At 43.7% G+C, this 18,670-nt stretch overlaps 1 protein-coding gene across 1 annotated transcript in view; it reads left to right on the forward strand.

Moving 5' to 3' along the window:
* Positions 1–18,670, forward strand: part of CMYA5 (cardiomyopathy associated 5) — a 46,815-nt gene that overhangs the window by 2,565 nt on the left and 25,580 nt on the right. Inside the window, exon 2 of the mRNA XM_065656443.1 lies at positions 5,742–17,034. Coding sequence (XP_065512515.1) covers positions 5,742–17,034 — 11,293 coding nt within the window. The remainder of the gene's footprint in view (positions 1–5,741; positions 17,035–18,670) is intronic.

An 18,670-nucleotide genomic window follows, 5' to 3' on the forward strand; every position in this document is an offset into this window, starting at 1 on the left:
TTCCCCCTTGGCTCCTACTTCACCTTTCAAGCATGCTAAATATTCTCATACCTATTCTGTAAGAGAGTTATGCAGTAAGATGGATGGCCCAAGGTCAGCAAGTGCCTGTGTGAAAGAAGCGCAAGAGCCCAGGTGTTGCCCCAGGACACCAGCCCCTGAGCCCCGACTGACCCGCTCCACTTCCACACCAGTCCCTCTGCAGCAGCTGCGGGGAATAAAATCCCAAAAGCTGCAGCAGATACTATGACTTGCCCCAAAAGTCTGATGCATGCACATAAAAAGCAGAAAAGTTTGGGTTTCACATCTTCATTACCCTTTTTAATGTAATCTTTAAATAACTTGGTTTCCTAACACAGGTTTTTATGCAAGTAGTGAGACACACAGCATCAGAACCTATTATAAAGATGGGATGTGGCATCATATCCTTGTCAGCATAAATAACGCACTGATCTTCAGAGGGTTCATGCAATATTTTCTTTCTTTGAGGCATTTTAACTTGTGAGGTAGATGCATCGTGGCAGATGTTTTTTGTTTCTAGCTCCATGTAGAATTAATCATCCAAACAGAGAAAATATTTTGAAAGCCTATATTGTGTGTTTTAAGGCAAACATGAGTGTGAAGTTAATAGGTGTTATTTTTTTCTGTTGATAATGGTGAGAATAATGTCTAGCTTTAGTAAAATATTTTACTGGTTAACTGATTTGTGTACCCACTGGAATATCTGAGTCTCTAATAACTATGTGATGGGTGAGCTCCTCTGACACTGTTCTGTCCCTTGAACCATTCCTGTCTGATTTCTTTACGCAGCGGGGAGGTCTCTGGATGTGCCTGTGCACAGAGCTTACAAAAAATGGCTCTGCAGCTGATTTACATGGGTTTCCAGGTAGCTCGTTTGTCTGGAAAGGGTATGGGGCTGACTTTATTTATTCAGTGACGACCTAAGACTTTTTTTTTTTTTTTTTTTTTTTTTTTTTTTAATGAAGCAGTCCTTCCATAAGAAGGCCAGAGGTGTGGAAGCTTTAGAGCAAAGTCTAGCTTAAAATGATTGCTGAAAGGGCTGAACGGGGAAGCGGAGTGGAGAAGAGGCCGGGAGGAATGGTGGCAGCTGGGGTGGTGGCAAAGAAGGGGTGGGAGGGGGAGTGCTGGGGATTTGTCTTCCCAAGGAAAAGTCTGCCATGCCCTCCTCAGAGCAGACAAAGGTGTGGGGAAAGGGTGTGTGATTTCGGTTTCCTAGATGAGGCCAGGGTGGAGGGGGTGGCCGCCAGCGCGGGGATGCCGGGAGCAGTGGGGGGACGGGGCTGGCACTGCTGGGCAGTGGGAGCAGCGGGGCAGGGACCGGGGCACGGTGACGGGGAGCGGCACCACTGCTGACACCACCCAGCATCCCAGCCCGCGCTGGCGACCCCCTGCAGCCAGGAAATACACTTCACTCCGCGTTTGTTTCTCTTCAGTTTTTTAGACTATAGTAACTGAGTTCTCAATAAAGCCCGGATTGGGTCTGAAATAACACTCGGAGTTTGACAAGTTCCCTCTTAGGTCTCAACAAAGTGATTAAATCGCGGTGTAAAGGAAGTGCCCCATGCAGACTGAAGTGTTTCTTCGATACCTGTGCTCCCTCCACAGCCTGTACGGTGGAGAATCCAGAATGCACGAGCAAGGCAGCGCCTGGAACAGAAACTGGTGATGCCAGCAGGCAGTGCCACCAGCCATACCGTGGCCTAATGGCTGGAAAAGAGACCAGCATCGCAGCAGGTTTTGTCCTTTCCCAGGGATTTGCAAGTGTCAGGCATGGAACAAGATGTGTGAAACGGGCCCAACTCCTGGCTCCCAGCTACTCTTAATAAAAATCAGCTTTGTAGCAGAGTGAACAGCTGTCTTATTGCTTTTGGATAATTATTCATTTGAATTTGGACAGATGCATGAGCCATTATGTTGCCAGAAGGGGCATCATTAATACTGAAGTTAGCAGTAGGTTAAAAAGTGAAAGGCTGGATGTAAAATAGAGACTTCCTGTCGCTCCTAATTCTCTTACCCTGAAGAAGAGGACAAGTTATAGACCTGGGCAATGCAGAGCAATAGGCAGAGACCCTTGCTGGGCATACAGATTGCTGTAGGGGGAAAGGGGCAGCGTGGTAGAGGCAGAAACTACAGGACTGTACAGAACAAAAGCACAAATACAGAAAAACAAAGTACTTCGTTCAACTGGGAAGGCAAGCTGGCCAATACGGATTTCCACCTCCCGTGTGCTGTGCCTGCAGGGCTCACGTAGGAGCCTTGGGGGGGTGGGAGATCTTGTCAGTACAGGCCCCTGCCACAGCTTGACATCTCAGCCATTTTATCCGGGTTGTTTTCAGCCCGTGAGGTGTTATGCAGCAAACAGCAAAAAAATTTTTATGATACCGAGAGTGGAGTGACAAGGTCTGATGTGAAGAGAAAGATGAGAGGCTCTGGAGGATTTTAGAAAGCTGATGGGGAGGCTGCGCTTTGCTGTGGTGGTGTACAGCCGAACAGACCTCACCCAGCGTGTCTGAACACGGCTGCTCCAGCAGCTGGGGAGGTGAAAACCCTTCCCTGGTGCCATGCACAAGGGAAGGTTTACTCAGCCTTCTGGGCCGGACCTGAAACCTGAAATCCCAGCAGACGCAGCACAGAAGTCGCAGTGAGAAGCAGAGGGCTGTGAGAAGCAGAAGGAGGTGATAACAAAACTCCAGCTTTGAGCTATTATGACAGAAGCACAAACTCAGTTGTTAGTGTCTCCAAGAATTAAAAAATGTTTTAGCCAATGTCCTAGCATGGAAATAACAGACTGACAGTGCTCATGCCAACAGGAGTGGCTATGTGGAAAAAAAAGGCAGCACTGGCTTTTGTCCCTGGGTGTCAGTAACTTCACAGCTGCATTTATGGAGCCGAAACTTTGTGAATGTGTTTTTGCAATGGCAGACACCTCCTCTGACTAGAGAGAGTTCTTTCAGCTACTACTGTGCAGCCTGCAAATTGAATACAAAACTTACACAGCATCTGGAATTATGTTGGCAGAAAATGCTTGACTTGTGTGTCTTCCATTGTGGTCTAAAAACTGCAAAGCACCGCCTCATTACACTGTAGAGTATGGGCTGTGACCACAACCTTGGAAATGAGACAATGATGTGAATAACTCAAGCTTTTTGCATAGGCAGGGCCAGGACAGCCCATTCTTACTCACTAATATCAGCTGAAGTGAGAGTGCTGCTCTGTTCTGCATGAGTAGTGCAGAAAAATCATAGAACCATAGAATGGTTTGGGTTGGAAGGAACCTTCAAAGCTCATCGAGTCCAACCGCCCTGCAATGAGCAGGGACATCTCCAACTAGATCAGGTTGCTCCGAGCCCCGTCCACCCTGGCCTTGAATGTCCCCAGGGATGGGGCATCGACCACCTCTCTGGGCAACCTGGGCCCGTGTGTCACCACCCTCATGGTAAAAAATTTCTTCCTCATGTCTGGCCTGAGTATCCCCTCCTTTAGTTTAAAACCATCACCCCTTGTCCTATACTAACAGGCCCTGCTAAAAAGTCTGTCCCCATCTTTCTTATTGGCCCCTTTTAAGTACCAAAAGGCTGCAATAAGGTCTCCCTGGAGCCTTCTCTTCTCCAGGCTGAACAACCCCAACTCTCAGCCTGTCCTCACAGCAGAGCTGTTCCAGCCCTCTGATCATTTTTGTGGCTCCTCTGGCCCCTCTCCACCAGGTCCATGTCTTTCCTGTACTGAGGGCTCCAGGGCTGGACACAGGACTCCAGGTGGGGTCTCACCAGAGTGGAGCAGAGAGGCAGAATCACCCCTCTTGACCTGCTGGCCACAGCAAAATGGGTTTAAAAATATATGAGGGTTATTTAGAGGTTGAAAAATCTAAAAAAATATTAGGCATCTGTTATTGTGCGCTCAAATAGGACTTGAAGGCTTCCTTAGACTGTCGCTACTATTATTTTATTTATTATTTTGTTTTATTTTGTTTTGCACAGGTCAACCAAATGCTAAGTCATGAAACTGATAAAGGAAAAGCTAGCAGCAAAGTTGGTATAGATTTTTTTGCTTTGCCTCTTCCTCCAACCTGTAAATCTTACCTTATGGATCTAGCCCTGCTAGAGCATGCTACACCAAGGCAAATAATCAGCTGTACCACCTGGGGTTTGTATCTGTTTGAGGGCTGGTTTTGTTTTGTTTCTTTGTTTTTGGCTAAGACATTATTATTTTGTATTGCACTGTCAGACTAGCTTTGAATTGTGGGGTTTAGTCGAAGCTATCATGCTGTTAGTTACAGTTTCCAGGGCAGCCCAGTCACCACAGCTGACTTTAGAGCCCATCACTGCACTTCGGTGCCGTGTTGTCCCTCCGCTGCCTGGTCAGGCAGTTGTTCCACAGAGTGACTTCAGTCTTCGGTCAGCACTGAGGACATCAGGGATGAGGTGGCCTGTGAGTCAGTCTGTAGAAACTTCAGCATGGGCCAGCCCGGGGCAGCCCTTCTTTTTCTCTGCTCCGGAGAGCAAATTCGCGGAAAGGTAAGGCCAGCTCTGCTAGTACCCGGAGGTGCTCATCAGGGCTGTCCCCATCTCTGCAGGGACCTCTGGCACCCGCCTGGTGCCGGGCACTGGCCAGCCGGGTCCTGCTTCTCCGATCTCATGGTCAGGAGCCAGATTTCTTCACTCTTGCTGAAGAAGTGCTTTATCTTAATCACCTGGGAAGTGGCCTTTCCCTCTGTTGAGTGGCAGGAGGATGCTGTGTGGCTGTAGGTTTGCATCTTTTCGTGTGAGTGAGAGAGAATTCACCACCTCTTCTGCTCTGCTGAAGCCTCTGCCTTTCTTTCCATGAGCTACTAACACAATTGCCCTAAATGAACTACTGTCTCCTCCAGAAATACTGGAGTTGAGTGTTGTAATTAACTTCTCTGTGGTGTGTTGTTTTTTTTTTTTTTAAATCAAACTATTGTAACACTAAAAATACTACTTTTTTTTTTTAAAAAAAATGTCTTTTATTTGCTTTTGCTATTCTTTACACCCTTATTCCTAAGACTGTTTTGAGGTTTTTTGTTTGTTTGCGTGTTTTTCCTAAAGCTTCCCAGAAAATATTTCTCCAGCCTTTTCTTAACTGAGGGAGCTTTAATTGCAGTGTATGACAGCGTTCTGATTACACGTCCAAAGGTTTGAAGTTAGCTTTGTAAAATGTTATTTCATTTTGGAAGGGCTCAGTATATTTTAATTATTAGATGTACTCTAAATTACTTTGTTAAATGTGTAGAGTGGCTAGAGGATGAAACATATGAGAAGACAGTAACAAAGTAGCAGACAGATTCTCTACTCCTTTGAGCATTGTATAATCACTCACACTTAGGCAAAGCAAGTGTGGGTGCTATTAAAACACTGACAGTATCTTATAAGTGTTTAATGCAAGGTTTAAACTATACTGTGAGATAACCAGGCGCTGGAGAATAGCCCCAGAATCAGCTTAATCTCACAGTGGCAAAACAAGGTCAGATCAAAGACTGTTTTTCCTGCATTATCAGAGAATGTAAACACCTCCTCTTCATTGAACTAACCTTGCAACATGCAGTTTTACAAAAACTTACCAAAACCACATTTATGCACATGCAGTATTTTTACAACTTTGAAAAGTATTTTTGCTTTAATGTGAAAATTTAGATTTTACTGCAATAATTTAACTTGTTGTGTGATTTTATGCCTTTCTTTTTCTTTTTTTCTTCTTGTTTTTAGTTTGAAAGATATTATCCAAAGTGAAGATGTGAAACCCAAGCTGCAGTACATCATGACTAACCCTTCCTTTTCTATGGTAACAGTTCAAAGTGAAGACAGTGGGATAACCTGGGAAACCAGCTCGAGCAGATGTTCTACTCCCTGGGCCTCAGAAACCAGTACAACTTCCGATCTTTACAGTATGGAAAGTTCACCAGTAGGTTCTCCTCCAGGAAAAGTTATCTTTATTATGGATGAAGGTAAGATTGTTCGGAAAAGGAAGCGCAAATCTTCAAATAGGGTGCCGATGGCTACGAGGCTGAAGGGAGGCCAGGGCAATAAAAAACGTGACTCTTCCGGAATGCAGAGGCAAGAACCAAGAACTGTTCTAGGAGACGTGCAGGCCTCCATGTTGAACGTTGAACAGGTGGAAGCACGAAACACAGACGAGGAGATGTTGGACGACAAAGAAGATCTAGAGAACATTGCAGAAGAGCCAGTAAAACGTGCTCCAATACCATCGATATTTAGAGAGAGCAGACTGAGAAAAGTAGGGCCGATCCTTGGAGGACCAGTACAAGCTAGAATCCAGCTGTTCAACTCAATTTTTGGAGGCACTGGGCCAGCCCCTGAAACATTAGAGAAAACCAGAATCCGGAGAAGCAGCTCAGTTTCCGGAGATTCTGAACAGCTCCTTGAGACACCAGTAAAAGAAAAACTGCAGAAGTTCAGTTCACTTTCAGAAAGAACAGACCTAAGAGCTTTCCAAAGACTAAGTAGAGATCTTACAACGCCATCTGAGAGAAAAAGGGAGATAAAGGAACAACTCGCAGCACAATCATATCAAACCTATTCTTCACCAACAACGCCTCTTAAAAAACGGCTTACTGCTAAAGATGTTAATATTAAACCCATTAAAATGAAAGGTAAAATAAGCAGATTTTCAAGCTTTGGTGCAGAAACAACTCCTCAACGTGAAGAAAGAAAAGACTCTCTTTTGGAGACTCCAGATCAGGTATCGGGGCAGTCACTGAAGTCCTGCCTTCCTGAAGATGCCAGGAAGCAGCAAAGTTATTCACCTGCAGAGAAAACATCAATGACAGAGCAATCAACCTCCATTTTATTAGAGTCTGATGATAAGCCAGAGAAACAAGTGCTGTTTCCCTCAGCTGAAACTGCAAACCAGAAATCAGACCAGTTCCTGCTGACAGATTCAGGTCTTCTGGATGAACAGAAGGAGCAGGAAATTCAGCCCAATTCTGCACCACAGTCTGTTTCAGTAGACAGTGAATTAGGTAGACAAAGTACCCAACCTATTTTGCCTAGAGCATCCATGTCAGAACATCCTGAGAGGGAAGCACAGAAGCCAGCAGTTCAGTCTTTCTTACCTGGTGCTCCATCAGCTAAACACAAATATTCCACTCTGCCTGAAACAAGACAGGAGGACATTATTCCTCAGTCGTCAGAAACTGCACAAACTGAGTCTGAACATGTGCTTTTACCACATTCTGTGAGTGAAGCAGAGAAGCAAGAAACCGAGTGTCACTCATCAACAACGGTACTGTCAGAAACTGAGCCGCCAGGTCTACTGTATTCTGTTAAAAAAAAAGAGGGTCAAAAGACCTCACCACAAGAAACCAAAAATGTTCACTTGGAGAAGCAAGCGGAGTCAGAACGAGACTTTTCTTCTTCCCTTCAGGAAACAGTAGAGCAAGGAATTAAACCAAATACAGTTATTCCTGAAAAGACAGATTCTAAATATTTCAGCATTTCATACCCTGATCGCACAAAACCACAAGAAACTCCAAAAACTTCAGCTGTAGATAAAGCAGTAGATTTGGGTCACATTGAAAAAAGCGAACAAGCAGAGAGTGCACAAATGGAGATGGAACATCCAGGTTTCTCATATTCCAGAAAAGAAGTTGGGCAATCAGAGAGAACAAAGATGGAGACAGAGCATCTGGACTTCTCTTTTTCCAAGAAAGAGACAGAGGAATTGGAGAGTGCACAAATGGAGATGGAGCATCCAGGTTTCTCATATTCCAGAAAAGAAGTTGGGCAATCAAAGAGAACAAAGATGGAGACAGAGCATCTGGACTTCTCTTTTTCCAAGAAAGAGACAGAGGAATTGGAGTGTGCACAGATGGAGATGGAGCATCCAGACTTTTCTTTTTCCAGGGAAGAAATGGAAGAACCAGGAAGTGCACAACTGGAGACAGAACATCCAGATTTCTCATATTCCAGGGAGGAAGTGGAGGAATCAGAGAGTGCAAAACTAGAGACAGAATATCCAGAAATGCTTCTTTCCACAAAAGAAACAGAGGAATCAGAGAGTTCACAACTGGAGAGAGAGCATCCAGAATTTTTTTCAAAGGAAGAAACAGAAGAATCAGAGAGTACACAGCTGGAAATGGAGCATCCAGACTTTTCTTTTTCCAGGGAAGAAGTGGAGGAAACGGAAAATGCACAGCTGGAGGCAGAGCACCCAGATTTCTCATATTCCAGAGAAGAAATGGCAGAATCAGAGAGTGCACAGCTGGAGGTGGAGCGTCCAGACTTTTCTTTTTCCAGGGAAGAAACAGAAAAGCAAAAATCTGTTCCTTTTCAACCGGAACGGCCAGAGTCCTATTCCCCTGAAGAAGCAGAGCGAGAAGAAACAGCACAACCTGCACTGGTACCTGCAGATTTATCGTGTTTGCTGGAAGAAGCAGAGACAGAAAGCACTGCAGAACTCCAGCTGGTACACCCAGATATACCAGATTCCAGCATAAGAGCTGAGACACAGCAAACTGGGTATCTGGAAACAGAACATTTACCATATCCCACAAATGAAACAAAACAGCAAGAATCCACACAAGCAGATGTGGACAATTCTCTCACATCTTATTTTTGTGACAAAAGAGAAGAGCCACAGCCTGTGCAGCAGGATTCACAACCTGGAGGTAAGCTGTATTCCCGTGCCGAGGGAGTGCGGGGAGAAACTGCACAACAGCAGTCAGAGCATCCAGTTTTGTCACATCCTGCTGCAAAAGAACAGCAACATAAAACCTCACAGCTGAGGGCAGAACAGCCAGAGACATCATATTCCGCTAGCAAAACAAAACAACAGGAAATATTGCAACCAAAGTTGGAACAAGAAGATTTGCCATATTCCGCGGGAGAAACAGCACGAGAAGCTATACAAAGAGGCTTAGAAGGTCCAGAGCCATCATATTTCGTTAGTGAAGAAGAGCAACATGAAAATGTACAACTAGCTTCAGAAAACATGGATTTCTCATTTACCACTGGAGAAGCAGCGCAAGAAGGAGTGGAGGCAGGATCTTTGGGCTCCTTATATTTGACTGACACGGCAAAGCCCCGGGAAATGGCACAAATGGAGCAGGAGCAGCCCCTTCCCTCCTGTTCCACTGCTGGTAGTCAACGACAAGAAACATCATTGCTGGACGTGGCCCAGACAAATATATCTTATTCATTTGCCAGAATGGAACAACAAGATACCTTACAAAAGGAGCTGGAACAGCAGGAAACAGCCCAACATGAAGCTATGCAAATGGAAATGGAGTATTCAGATTTGTCAGAAAGCTGGTGGAAAGAAGAGCCACAGGTTACAGACCAAATTAATTTGGCGCAGCAAGAAATAGCTCAACCAGAGTCAGTGCATCATCCATCTTTGTCGTATTCTTTCAGTGAACAAATGCAAGAAGAAATGCAAACCGAGCCAGCATATCCAGAAGAGACATTTTATATAAGTACAGACATGCAGGAGGAAATGACACAACACAAATCAGAAATAATACATCCAGAGCTGGAGCAAACATTTTTGCCATCTTCCAGCAAAAAAGAAGCTCCACTGGAAATAGAAGTCAGTTCAGAATATCCAGATTTGTCATATTCTTTTCACGAAGCTGAACAACAGAAAAAGTTAAAACATCCAACCTTACCATTTCGTTCAAAGCAACAGGAAACTGCACCACTGGCGATGGAACGTCCAGATTTTTCACATGACAGCAGTGAAGCAAAACCAGGTGACATCATGGAGCAGGAGTTGGGACATCCAGAGCTCTCATATTCCATGGGAGAAACACAAGGACAATCAGAACATCTGGATTCACCAGGAACCCTGGGTGAAACAGCACAAGTCGAAGGTATGGAAGTGGAATCTAAATACCTAAATTTGTCATGTTCTGATGACCAAAAAAACCAACGAGAAACTTCACGATTGGATTCAAAATATCCAGATTTATCATTCTCCTTTGGTAAAGCCAAACAACAATCAACTCAAGAGTTTGAATCTAAACATCAGGATTTGCCTAAAATGGCCAGAAAAAGAGCTTCCCCAGCAACTGCACAAATGGAATCAAAACATCCAGATTTTGTATGTTCCCCTGGCAAAGCAAATGAGCCAGAAGTTGCACCATGGGAAACAAAACATCCTGATTTGTCACATTCCACTGATGAAACAAACAAACAAGAAGTAGTACTATTGGATCAGAAACACAGAAAAATTTCTGTTGGCAGAGAAAACCAGCAGCAAGCTGCAAAACAGCAGTTAGAGCAAGAAAAGTTACCACATTCTCCTGGTAAAACAGAGCAATTAAAACATGTCCAGGAGGACTTAGAACAACCAGGTTTATCATTTTCGGTTAACAGGCTGGAGGACAAAACAGCCCCACCAGAGGCACAGCATGCTGATGTGATGTATCCTCTGGACATCACAAAGGGCCTACAAAGCATAGAAGAAACAGAGCAAACTTATCTCTTTGGAAAAGCAGAGCAGAAAACAGTTCAGCTAGAAGTAGAAATTCCACATGTGGCCGTTGCTGCGGGCGCGGCAGGAGAAGAAACGGCAGAACCAGGGCAGGGACATCCTGACTTGTCTTATTCTGTTTCCAAAGCCGGAGGACTGCAAACTGCACAGGTGAAACACGAACACCCTGGTCTAGCGTGTTCCCGTGACAAAGTGCAGGAAGCAACCCAGCTGGGGTTGGAACAGCCAGATGCTTTGGATGTTCATGACAAAACACCTTCCCAGCCAGAGCTGGGCCAGGCGGACTTGGCATCCCCCGCTGACAAAGTGGGACAGCGAGGGAGGGAGCACACAGCTTTGGGACACCCTGGTGAGGGACAGTCTGTCAGCAGAGCAGAGCATCCACAAGCTACAAAGGAGAAACTAGGAGCTCCAGAGGCATCAACTCGCAGTGGAAAAGCACAGCAGAGAGAAATGGAAAAAACAGAGCCAAAGCATCCTGATTTATCATATTTCACTGATAAAACACAAACACAAGAAAATACGCAACTGGTGTTGGGAAAGACAGCTCTATCATCCTGGCCTGGCAAAACAGAGCAAGCACGCACTGCTCCAGTGGAGCAGCCAGGCTTCTTGCATTCTTTCAAAAAGGCTGCACAAGGTAAGAAAGCACAGCCAGAACTGGGACATTCACAGCTATCTTATTCCGTTAGTGAAGCAGAACAAGAAACTGCACTTACGAAATCAAACCGTTCAGCTTTATCTGCTGGCAGATTAGAACACTATGAAACTGTACAACCAGAGGCAGAAGTAATGGATTTATCATGTTCAATTGGTGAAACACAGCAACCTCAAATGGCTGAAGCACATTTGGAATATCCGGATTCATTGCATTCCACTGGCACAGTACAGAGACGAGTAAAGATTCAACCAGCGCAGGAAAAGCCAGGTGATTTTTCATCATCTCTTGGCAAAGAAGAGCAATGGGAAGGTGCAGGAATGCAGGCAGAACACCCTGAGCTGCAGTGCTCTAGGAGGAAAGCAGAAGAAGTGCAAAATTCCCAAACTAAATCAGAACATGTAGATTTGTCATTCTCTGTTGGCACAGAAGAACCTCATAAAACAACACAGCCAGAGTTGAAAGAACACAATTTGTTGCATTCTTTTGTCAAAACAAAGCCATCACTGGCTGCCCCATGGGAGCCTGAACATCCAGATGTCTCAGATGCCATGGGCAAAGTACCACACCCCGATTTGTCTTCTTCTGTTAGTGAAGAAAAACAAAGTGCACAACTGGAGGTCACACAGGAGAGAGAAAGCTTTACAGTACACCCAGAGGAAACAGTACAACTGAGATTGGAACAGTCGATGTTTTCAAGTTCTGTTGGCACAGCAGAGCAACCAAATAGGGCCCCACTGGAACGGGAATTCCCAGACTTCTTGTATTCCTCTGGCAAAAAGGAGCAACAAGAAATGGCAGAACAAGAGTTGAAGCATTCCGATTTATCATATTCCACTGATAAGACTCAGCAACAAGAAGCTGCGCAACGTGGATTACAAAAACCTGATTTATCACCTTGCCCTGGGAAGACATGGCAACCACAAGCTGTTCAAGACGAAGCAGAGAATCACGACTTGCTGCATTTCACTGGAAAAACAGAATGGCAAGGAACAGCACAACCAGAGGTTGAGCATCCAGATTTGTCGTATTCTAGTGACAAAGCAGAGCAGCCGCCAGCTACACAATGGAAATCAGAGCAGCCCATAACACCCCATCCCACTGGAAAAACAGAGCAACATTCAGAGTTGAAACTTCCCAGTTTATCATTTTCCATTAGCAAAACACTGTCACAAGAAGCAGCACAAATAGACTTCGGGCAACAAGATTTAACATGTGCCCTTGGTAACACACATGGAATGCAAACTCTTCAAAGTGAACTGGAACATACAGGTTCATTGTGTTCTTCTGACAAAAGGGAACAAGAAATGGTATTGCCAGGGTTGCGACATCCGCAGTTATCTTATCTTGTTAGAGAAACAGAAGAGAAAGCTACACATCAGAAATCAAACTATCCAGATTCATCATATTATATTGGTCAACAAGAGCACCATGAAATTGAACAACTGGAGGTGGAAGAAATGGATTTATCCCATATAGCTGGGAAACCAGAATGCTCACAACCTGCCCAAGAAGTACTGCGACGGCCAGAGTCCTTCGGCAAACTAGAGGAAAAGCAAATAGCCCAGCCTGGCTTTTTGCACTCCCTTGCTGAAGAAAAGCAGAAACCAGCTGCACAGTTAGACTTAGTGCAGCCAGGTTTATCAAATTTGCTTGGCAAAACAGAACACCAAGAAACAGCACAAACACAGTTCGTGCCTTCTGATTTTTCATATTCCACAGAAAAAGCAGAGCAGTTGCAAACAGAACGACTAAAATTGAAATGTCCAGATTTGTCATATTCTCATGGAATGAAACCAGCAGATTTATTGCACTCCTATGGCGAAGCAGAGCAACCACAGAGTGCCCAGATGGAGCATCCAGAGACATCGTACTTCATGGGTGAAATGGCGCGAAAGGATGGGGCCCAAATTGACCTGCAGTGCATTGATTTGCAGTACTCTGTTGTTGAAACAGAGCAACAAGAAAAAGCTTCCATATCACATGCCTTTCGTGGGACTGAGGAGCCGGCAACTGCAAAACTGGACTTTGAACAATCAGATTTATTAAGTGCTACTGACAAAGCAGAAAAGCATGAAATGGCCCTGCTGAGAGCAAGACATTCAGAGAAGCAAGACACTGGGGCTGCTTCATCTCTAACTGCTCAGCTGGAAACTGAAAAACAAAATTTATCCTTTTCCACTGAGGAAGCAGAGAGCCAAAAAAATAAAACGTATTCATCTCTTACTGAACAAACAGCGTCTGTACCTTTGGGTGTTTCACATTCTATCTCTGAAGCAAAACCAGAAGGAATTCCAAAGCCGTCACCTGTAACTGGAGGCCTGTCCCCCAAGCACTCAGATTTCTCTCACACCCACTGTAAAACAGAGCAGTTGGAAACTGCCCAGCCTGAGTCAGGTTTCTTCTTTGCAAGAAAAGAAGCGGAGAATAAAAAAAGTCATCTACATTTGCCCGTGGCTGTACAGTCAGAGGCTGAACATGTAATTTTACCTGAAACAGAGAGAGAACAGACTACACATTACTTCCACACAGCTATGCAATTAGAATCTGAACAACTAAATTTATCATATTCTACAGATAAAGTAGAAACTCAAGAAAGTCAAGATTATTTAACTGTACCTTCAAAACTGGAGTCTGAACCTTCAGTTCCATTTTATTCAGCTGACAAAACATGTCAGCAAGAAATTCCACCTTATTCAAAACCAGCCTCTGAATATTTGGTGCCCACATGGTCCCTTGCTGAACAGGAAAAGCAGAGCATGCAGCCACTTATTCCCCAGTCTGCACAACCAGAGTGTAAACATGTAATTCCACCACATGATGAAAAAGAATTGCAAAAAATTCATCACTATTCACCTAAGAAAGCAAGCTTGAAGGCAGTGCAGTTGGAGACTGTGTCTCTAACACTCACACAAGACCAAGACGAGCAAGAACATCAAGATCATTTGTTGAACACAAAATGTTTGTCATCAGAGCAGCTAAGAGGCTCCCCCACACTCGCCACTGACCAGGGTAAGCAGGACACGCAATCTGATGTGTGGACAGTGCCAAGGTCAGTGACTGCAGATTCAAAGATGGCTCCTGTAGCAGACCAGCAAGTGGTGTCATCACATTCATTTGTACCTTTTCATACATTACGTGAAAAGTCAGTATCAGTGGCTTTTACTGGTGATGAAGAGAAACAAAATATCCCATCGTCTGTATCTGATGCAGTAGGCATGCTTGGAAGGCAGTCTGACACAGTTTCAGGCATTCATACTGAAGGAGAGGGTAGACGTGAAATGCAACCTTATTTTGCAGACCAAAAGCATACACCCTTAGAGCATCTGAGAGTCGTTTCATCAGATCTTGCTTATGAAACTGTGACACAAAAAACTCAGCATTATTCTGGTGAACAGGGCAACCTTTCTTCAACAGAGATGAAGTCTGTCAGCTCTAGTTCTGATGAAAAGCAGAATCCAGATATTCCATCTTTTGGGCTAGCTACCTGGCTGGCAGAAGAGGTGAAAGCTCGCTCAATTAGTCCAGTAAGAGCTACAGAAGTAGACAGGCAAGGAATTCAACTTTTTCCAAATGAAGCTTCTGATTTTGGATCAAAACAAATCCCAGCTGGAAGCTGCACAGAACTTACAGTTCATGGTGCTACAAAGAATGAAGGACATACGTTTGGAGTTTCTGATTCCATGTCAAGTGAAATTTCCCACAGAGTGTCCTCGGACACTAGTCACAGAGCACAAAGGTATGATCTACCATCTCTGGGAGGACATAAACCAGGTCCAGAGAAAGTTCCAGGGAGTGAAACTAGCGTTGGAAACCCTACAAAAATGGAAGCAATGCAACATCTGGAGGTAGATGAAGTGTCCGAAGTGCCCAAACATTACCTGGGAGGAGAAGAGGAAGAAATGGAGCATGTGAGCGCTGTAGAAGACAGTCAGCATGCTCCAGAGCCTACTGAACAAAAGGATCTATTTAATATCATTTCAGAAGGTTATGAAATACTCAATATTCATGCTCCTACACATATTTTTTCTGTTGATCAAAAAGAAAGTAAACAAATGACAGATAAACTAGAATACTTGGAAACAAATCCTTCACTGAAAAGAAAATTAGCTGACGATGGCCATAGAGCCCTAGCTTCTGGAACAACTACAGAGATTTCAGAAAGCTCAGTGGTGGGAAAGACTGCAAGCCATGAACTAAAAGAAGTAGTGAAAAGTGATGATGTTGAGGAAACTGCAGAAACACAACAAGAAAATCCCATGTTGCCAGTAAACAATAATAATGCAATGTTCGATCCTAATAATGGCACAGCTGATGTGGATTATTTTGAAAAATATACATTGATTGATGACAAATCCCCAGTTAAGCCACATTTTGAAAGACCAAGTACATTGTTTCCTGTGATGGAAGATCCCAATGAACCCATGGAAGAAACCATATCTTTTAAAGAAAGTGCTGAGGTAGATACTTTGGAAGAGGAGTTTTCCCTGCTTGAGGATCTGGATGAAGTCTTTTATGGTACTGTGAAAGGAGAAAGCAAAATGCAGTCCTATGCAGATGCTCCAAACCCCTTACCTTTGCAGCAATCAATTGATATTAGCAGTAAAAAGGTTACAAATGTAGAAGATGAACGGAAGTCACCAGGGACCCCACTCTTTGATTCAGAAGAAGGAGTGCTAGAACGATCTCTGTTGTTCCCTACCACTGTTGCTGCAGTTAATCCAGAGCTTCTAGAGGAGCCACCTGCTCTGTCATTTTTATACAAGGACCTCTATTCAGAAGCAGTAGGAGAAAAGACAAAGGATGAGACTCCCTCTGATGAGGAAAGCGGTAATTCTAATGCGTCTTTCCCTAGTAGAAATTCAGACACAGATGATGGAACAGGAATATATTTTGAAAAATACATTCTTAAAGATGAAATTCCAAGTAAGGCCTTGGGGCCTCCCAGGGAGCAGATATCAGAGGATGAGTCCTTTAGTGGAGGAATTGCAGTTCAGAGTCCAGAGGACAAATACAGGAAGGGGGCTGGTGATGTTCGACATGTCAGAACTGAGGTTGTGCCGGAAAAAGGTGTTGTGGAGAAACAGAAAGTCCAGGTTGACAGTGACATTCAAGCAACAATCTGTAAACCAATGCATGCTATCCCTTTTGGAAGCAAAGCGATTCTTTCAGGTGCAAGAAGCGATGCCACTGAACAAAGAGAAGAAGATAATGTACCTGTAGAAACAACTGAGGAATTGCCAGAGCAAACAAGTCATCAAGCATATAGTCAGCTGGTGGATTATCAGGGAGCTGCATATCAAGAAACTGGCAATAAGCAGGAAGAACAGCGTAATATAACAGCAGTTCCGCAAATGGAAAAATACGTCCCATATGTCAGGACTCCTGTTGAAGACAGCGAGGATGATCAGTATACTCAGGAAAATCTTTCCTGTGTCCCTACCATTCAGCAAACAGAGAAGCCGGACTTGCAAAGAGAGGAGCAGCACCCTGATGTTTATGAAGATCTCACTGAGTCGATGGACTATGATGTGATTACACAAGAAGAACTTTTGCAAGATGAAATATCATCTCAATTCACACACGAGGAGCTATTATTTGAAGACAGGGACTCTTTTGAGCATGCTGGTGATAGTTACGAATTTGTTAACAAGCCAGAGCAAAGAACACCTGTTGAGATTGAAGATTCAGGATTTGTGGTGATGTATCCTGAAAAATCAGCAACTAACATTCCTCAAGTTGAGACCCCACAAAGAGAACTGAAGAAAGTGCAAGCAGACACATATTGTTACCACTGCAAATGCCCAATATCTGCCATTGACAAGCTTTTTGGGGAACATAAAGACCACGAAGTCACAACACTAGATGATGCTGCAACCAAGATGAAGGTAAGAATCAGTTTGGGTGAAGGAAGGAGCTACTGAGGCTAATTTCTTCAGACCTTCTGTGTTGTCAGGGGAGAGGCTTCAGAGAGCAGTCCAGAGGGTAAGTCACAGTATCTATAAAAGAAAAGCTATTCCTAAAAACCTGTTAGGAACCTTATTAAGGTATTCTCTGGAGTCCTACGTTTCCTAAGCTGATACTTTTATTTGTTCAGAAGTTTGAATGACTTTGTGGATGTATAGCTGTTATCAAACTTTCCATCTTTTAGCCTTCTAACCTGTGTAAGTTTGTTCTGGTTTATCTGTATAGGGGGAGAAATGGGACGACAGTTGTTTCTATGAAAGTATAATTTGGATAACAGCAGCTCATTTCACTTGCCAAGGTACAGAAGCCTCCATATGTGGGGACCAGTTTCATCATAAAGTGTTCCCCATCCCAGTTACCTGTGTTGGTTGCTTGGAGATGTTAGCTGAGTTAGACAGTTTACACTACACTGTTTTCTTGAAACTCTATGCTAATTTTTCATTTAGTTCATGTTCCTCTGGGCCAACAGTGTTTTAGCTGTAGCGCAGGTAATAGTTTAGCAAGTCCTACTTCTTCCCACTATCTCTAAGCTCTACCACTCTAAAAGATCAATAAAGATGTCCACCATTTCAGTAGCTTAGACCTTTGCTATCAATACTAGTGAAAATGCTTCATTTCTGTGGAAGCTGTTCTCCATTAAGTTGCAGTTCTTCTTGTGAAAACAGTATGCATGAGATGTCTCACTTTTCCCAAATCAGTTTTGTTCAGGTACAAGTATACAGATGCTCCTTTCTTGATTACCAGCTATTTAATCTCACCCTAGTATCTGAAAGGTGAGATCTCTTTCCTGGCCCATGTTCGGTTGATAGTAATACAGATTTTGCGTAATTTCATTAAAATTCGAGAAGGGCTTGTGTCAATGGTATTTATGTTATCTTTATGCTAACTCATATGCAAGCAAGAGAAATTAAGAGTAGGAGGAGCCCATGTGGCTGTTTCAAATATCAGCATTTACAAACTATCTCCATGATGTGCAGATGTATGACAGTGTAGTTGCTTTTTATAAATGGACATTCAGCTTGACTTAGGGGTGATAATTAGCCACCAGTAAGTCAGTAATAAAGTCACAGACTGCAGCCATCCCTCAAATGTACCTGCATTGCAGCGAGTCAAATTAAGCTGCAAATAAACATCCCATGATATCACTGCCTGGCCCTGGAGCATGGACACGAAGCCAATATTAAATTTGGCCACAACACAGGCTTGACTTCACATGACTTGTAGCACTCAGGGCTCAGGTTACTCTGAGATGGCATTTGTATGTTTCTTGTTACTTCTGTGTAATTACTGAGAAAACATTAAGACAGCAAAACGCTTGTCACCTGAATTTTAACTGTAGGAACATAGTTTCCCAGTAAATGAAATGAGCTATGGATGGCATCTGTCAGATTTTATAGGTTATCTTGACAAACAGAAGTTTGCCCCTGAATCTTGGTGATTGGCCCTAAATATTTATAAAATGAGCTTTCAATTGATACAGTCCAACATGACATTTATAATTAATAGAAAGTTGTATACCAGTTTTCAACAGATTTAGCTGTAGAAGTTTGTCGTAAT

The sequence above is a fragment of the Caloenas nicobarica genome, chromosome Z (assembly GCF_036013445.1).
Source record: "Caloenas nicobarica isolate bCalNic1 chromosome Z, bCalNic1.hap1, whole genome shotgun sequence".
NCBI lineage: Eukaryota > Metazoa > Chordata > Aves > Columbiformes > Columbidae > Caloenas > Caloenas nicobarica.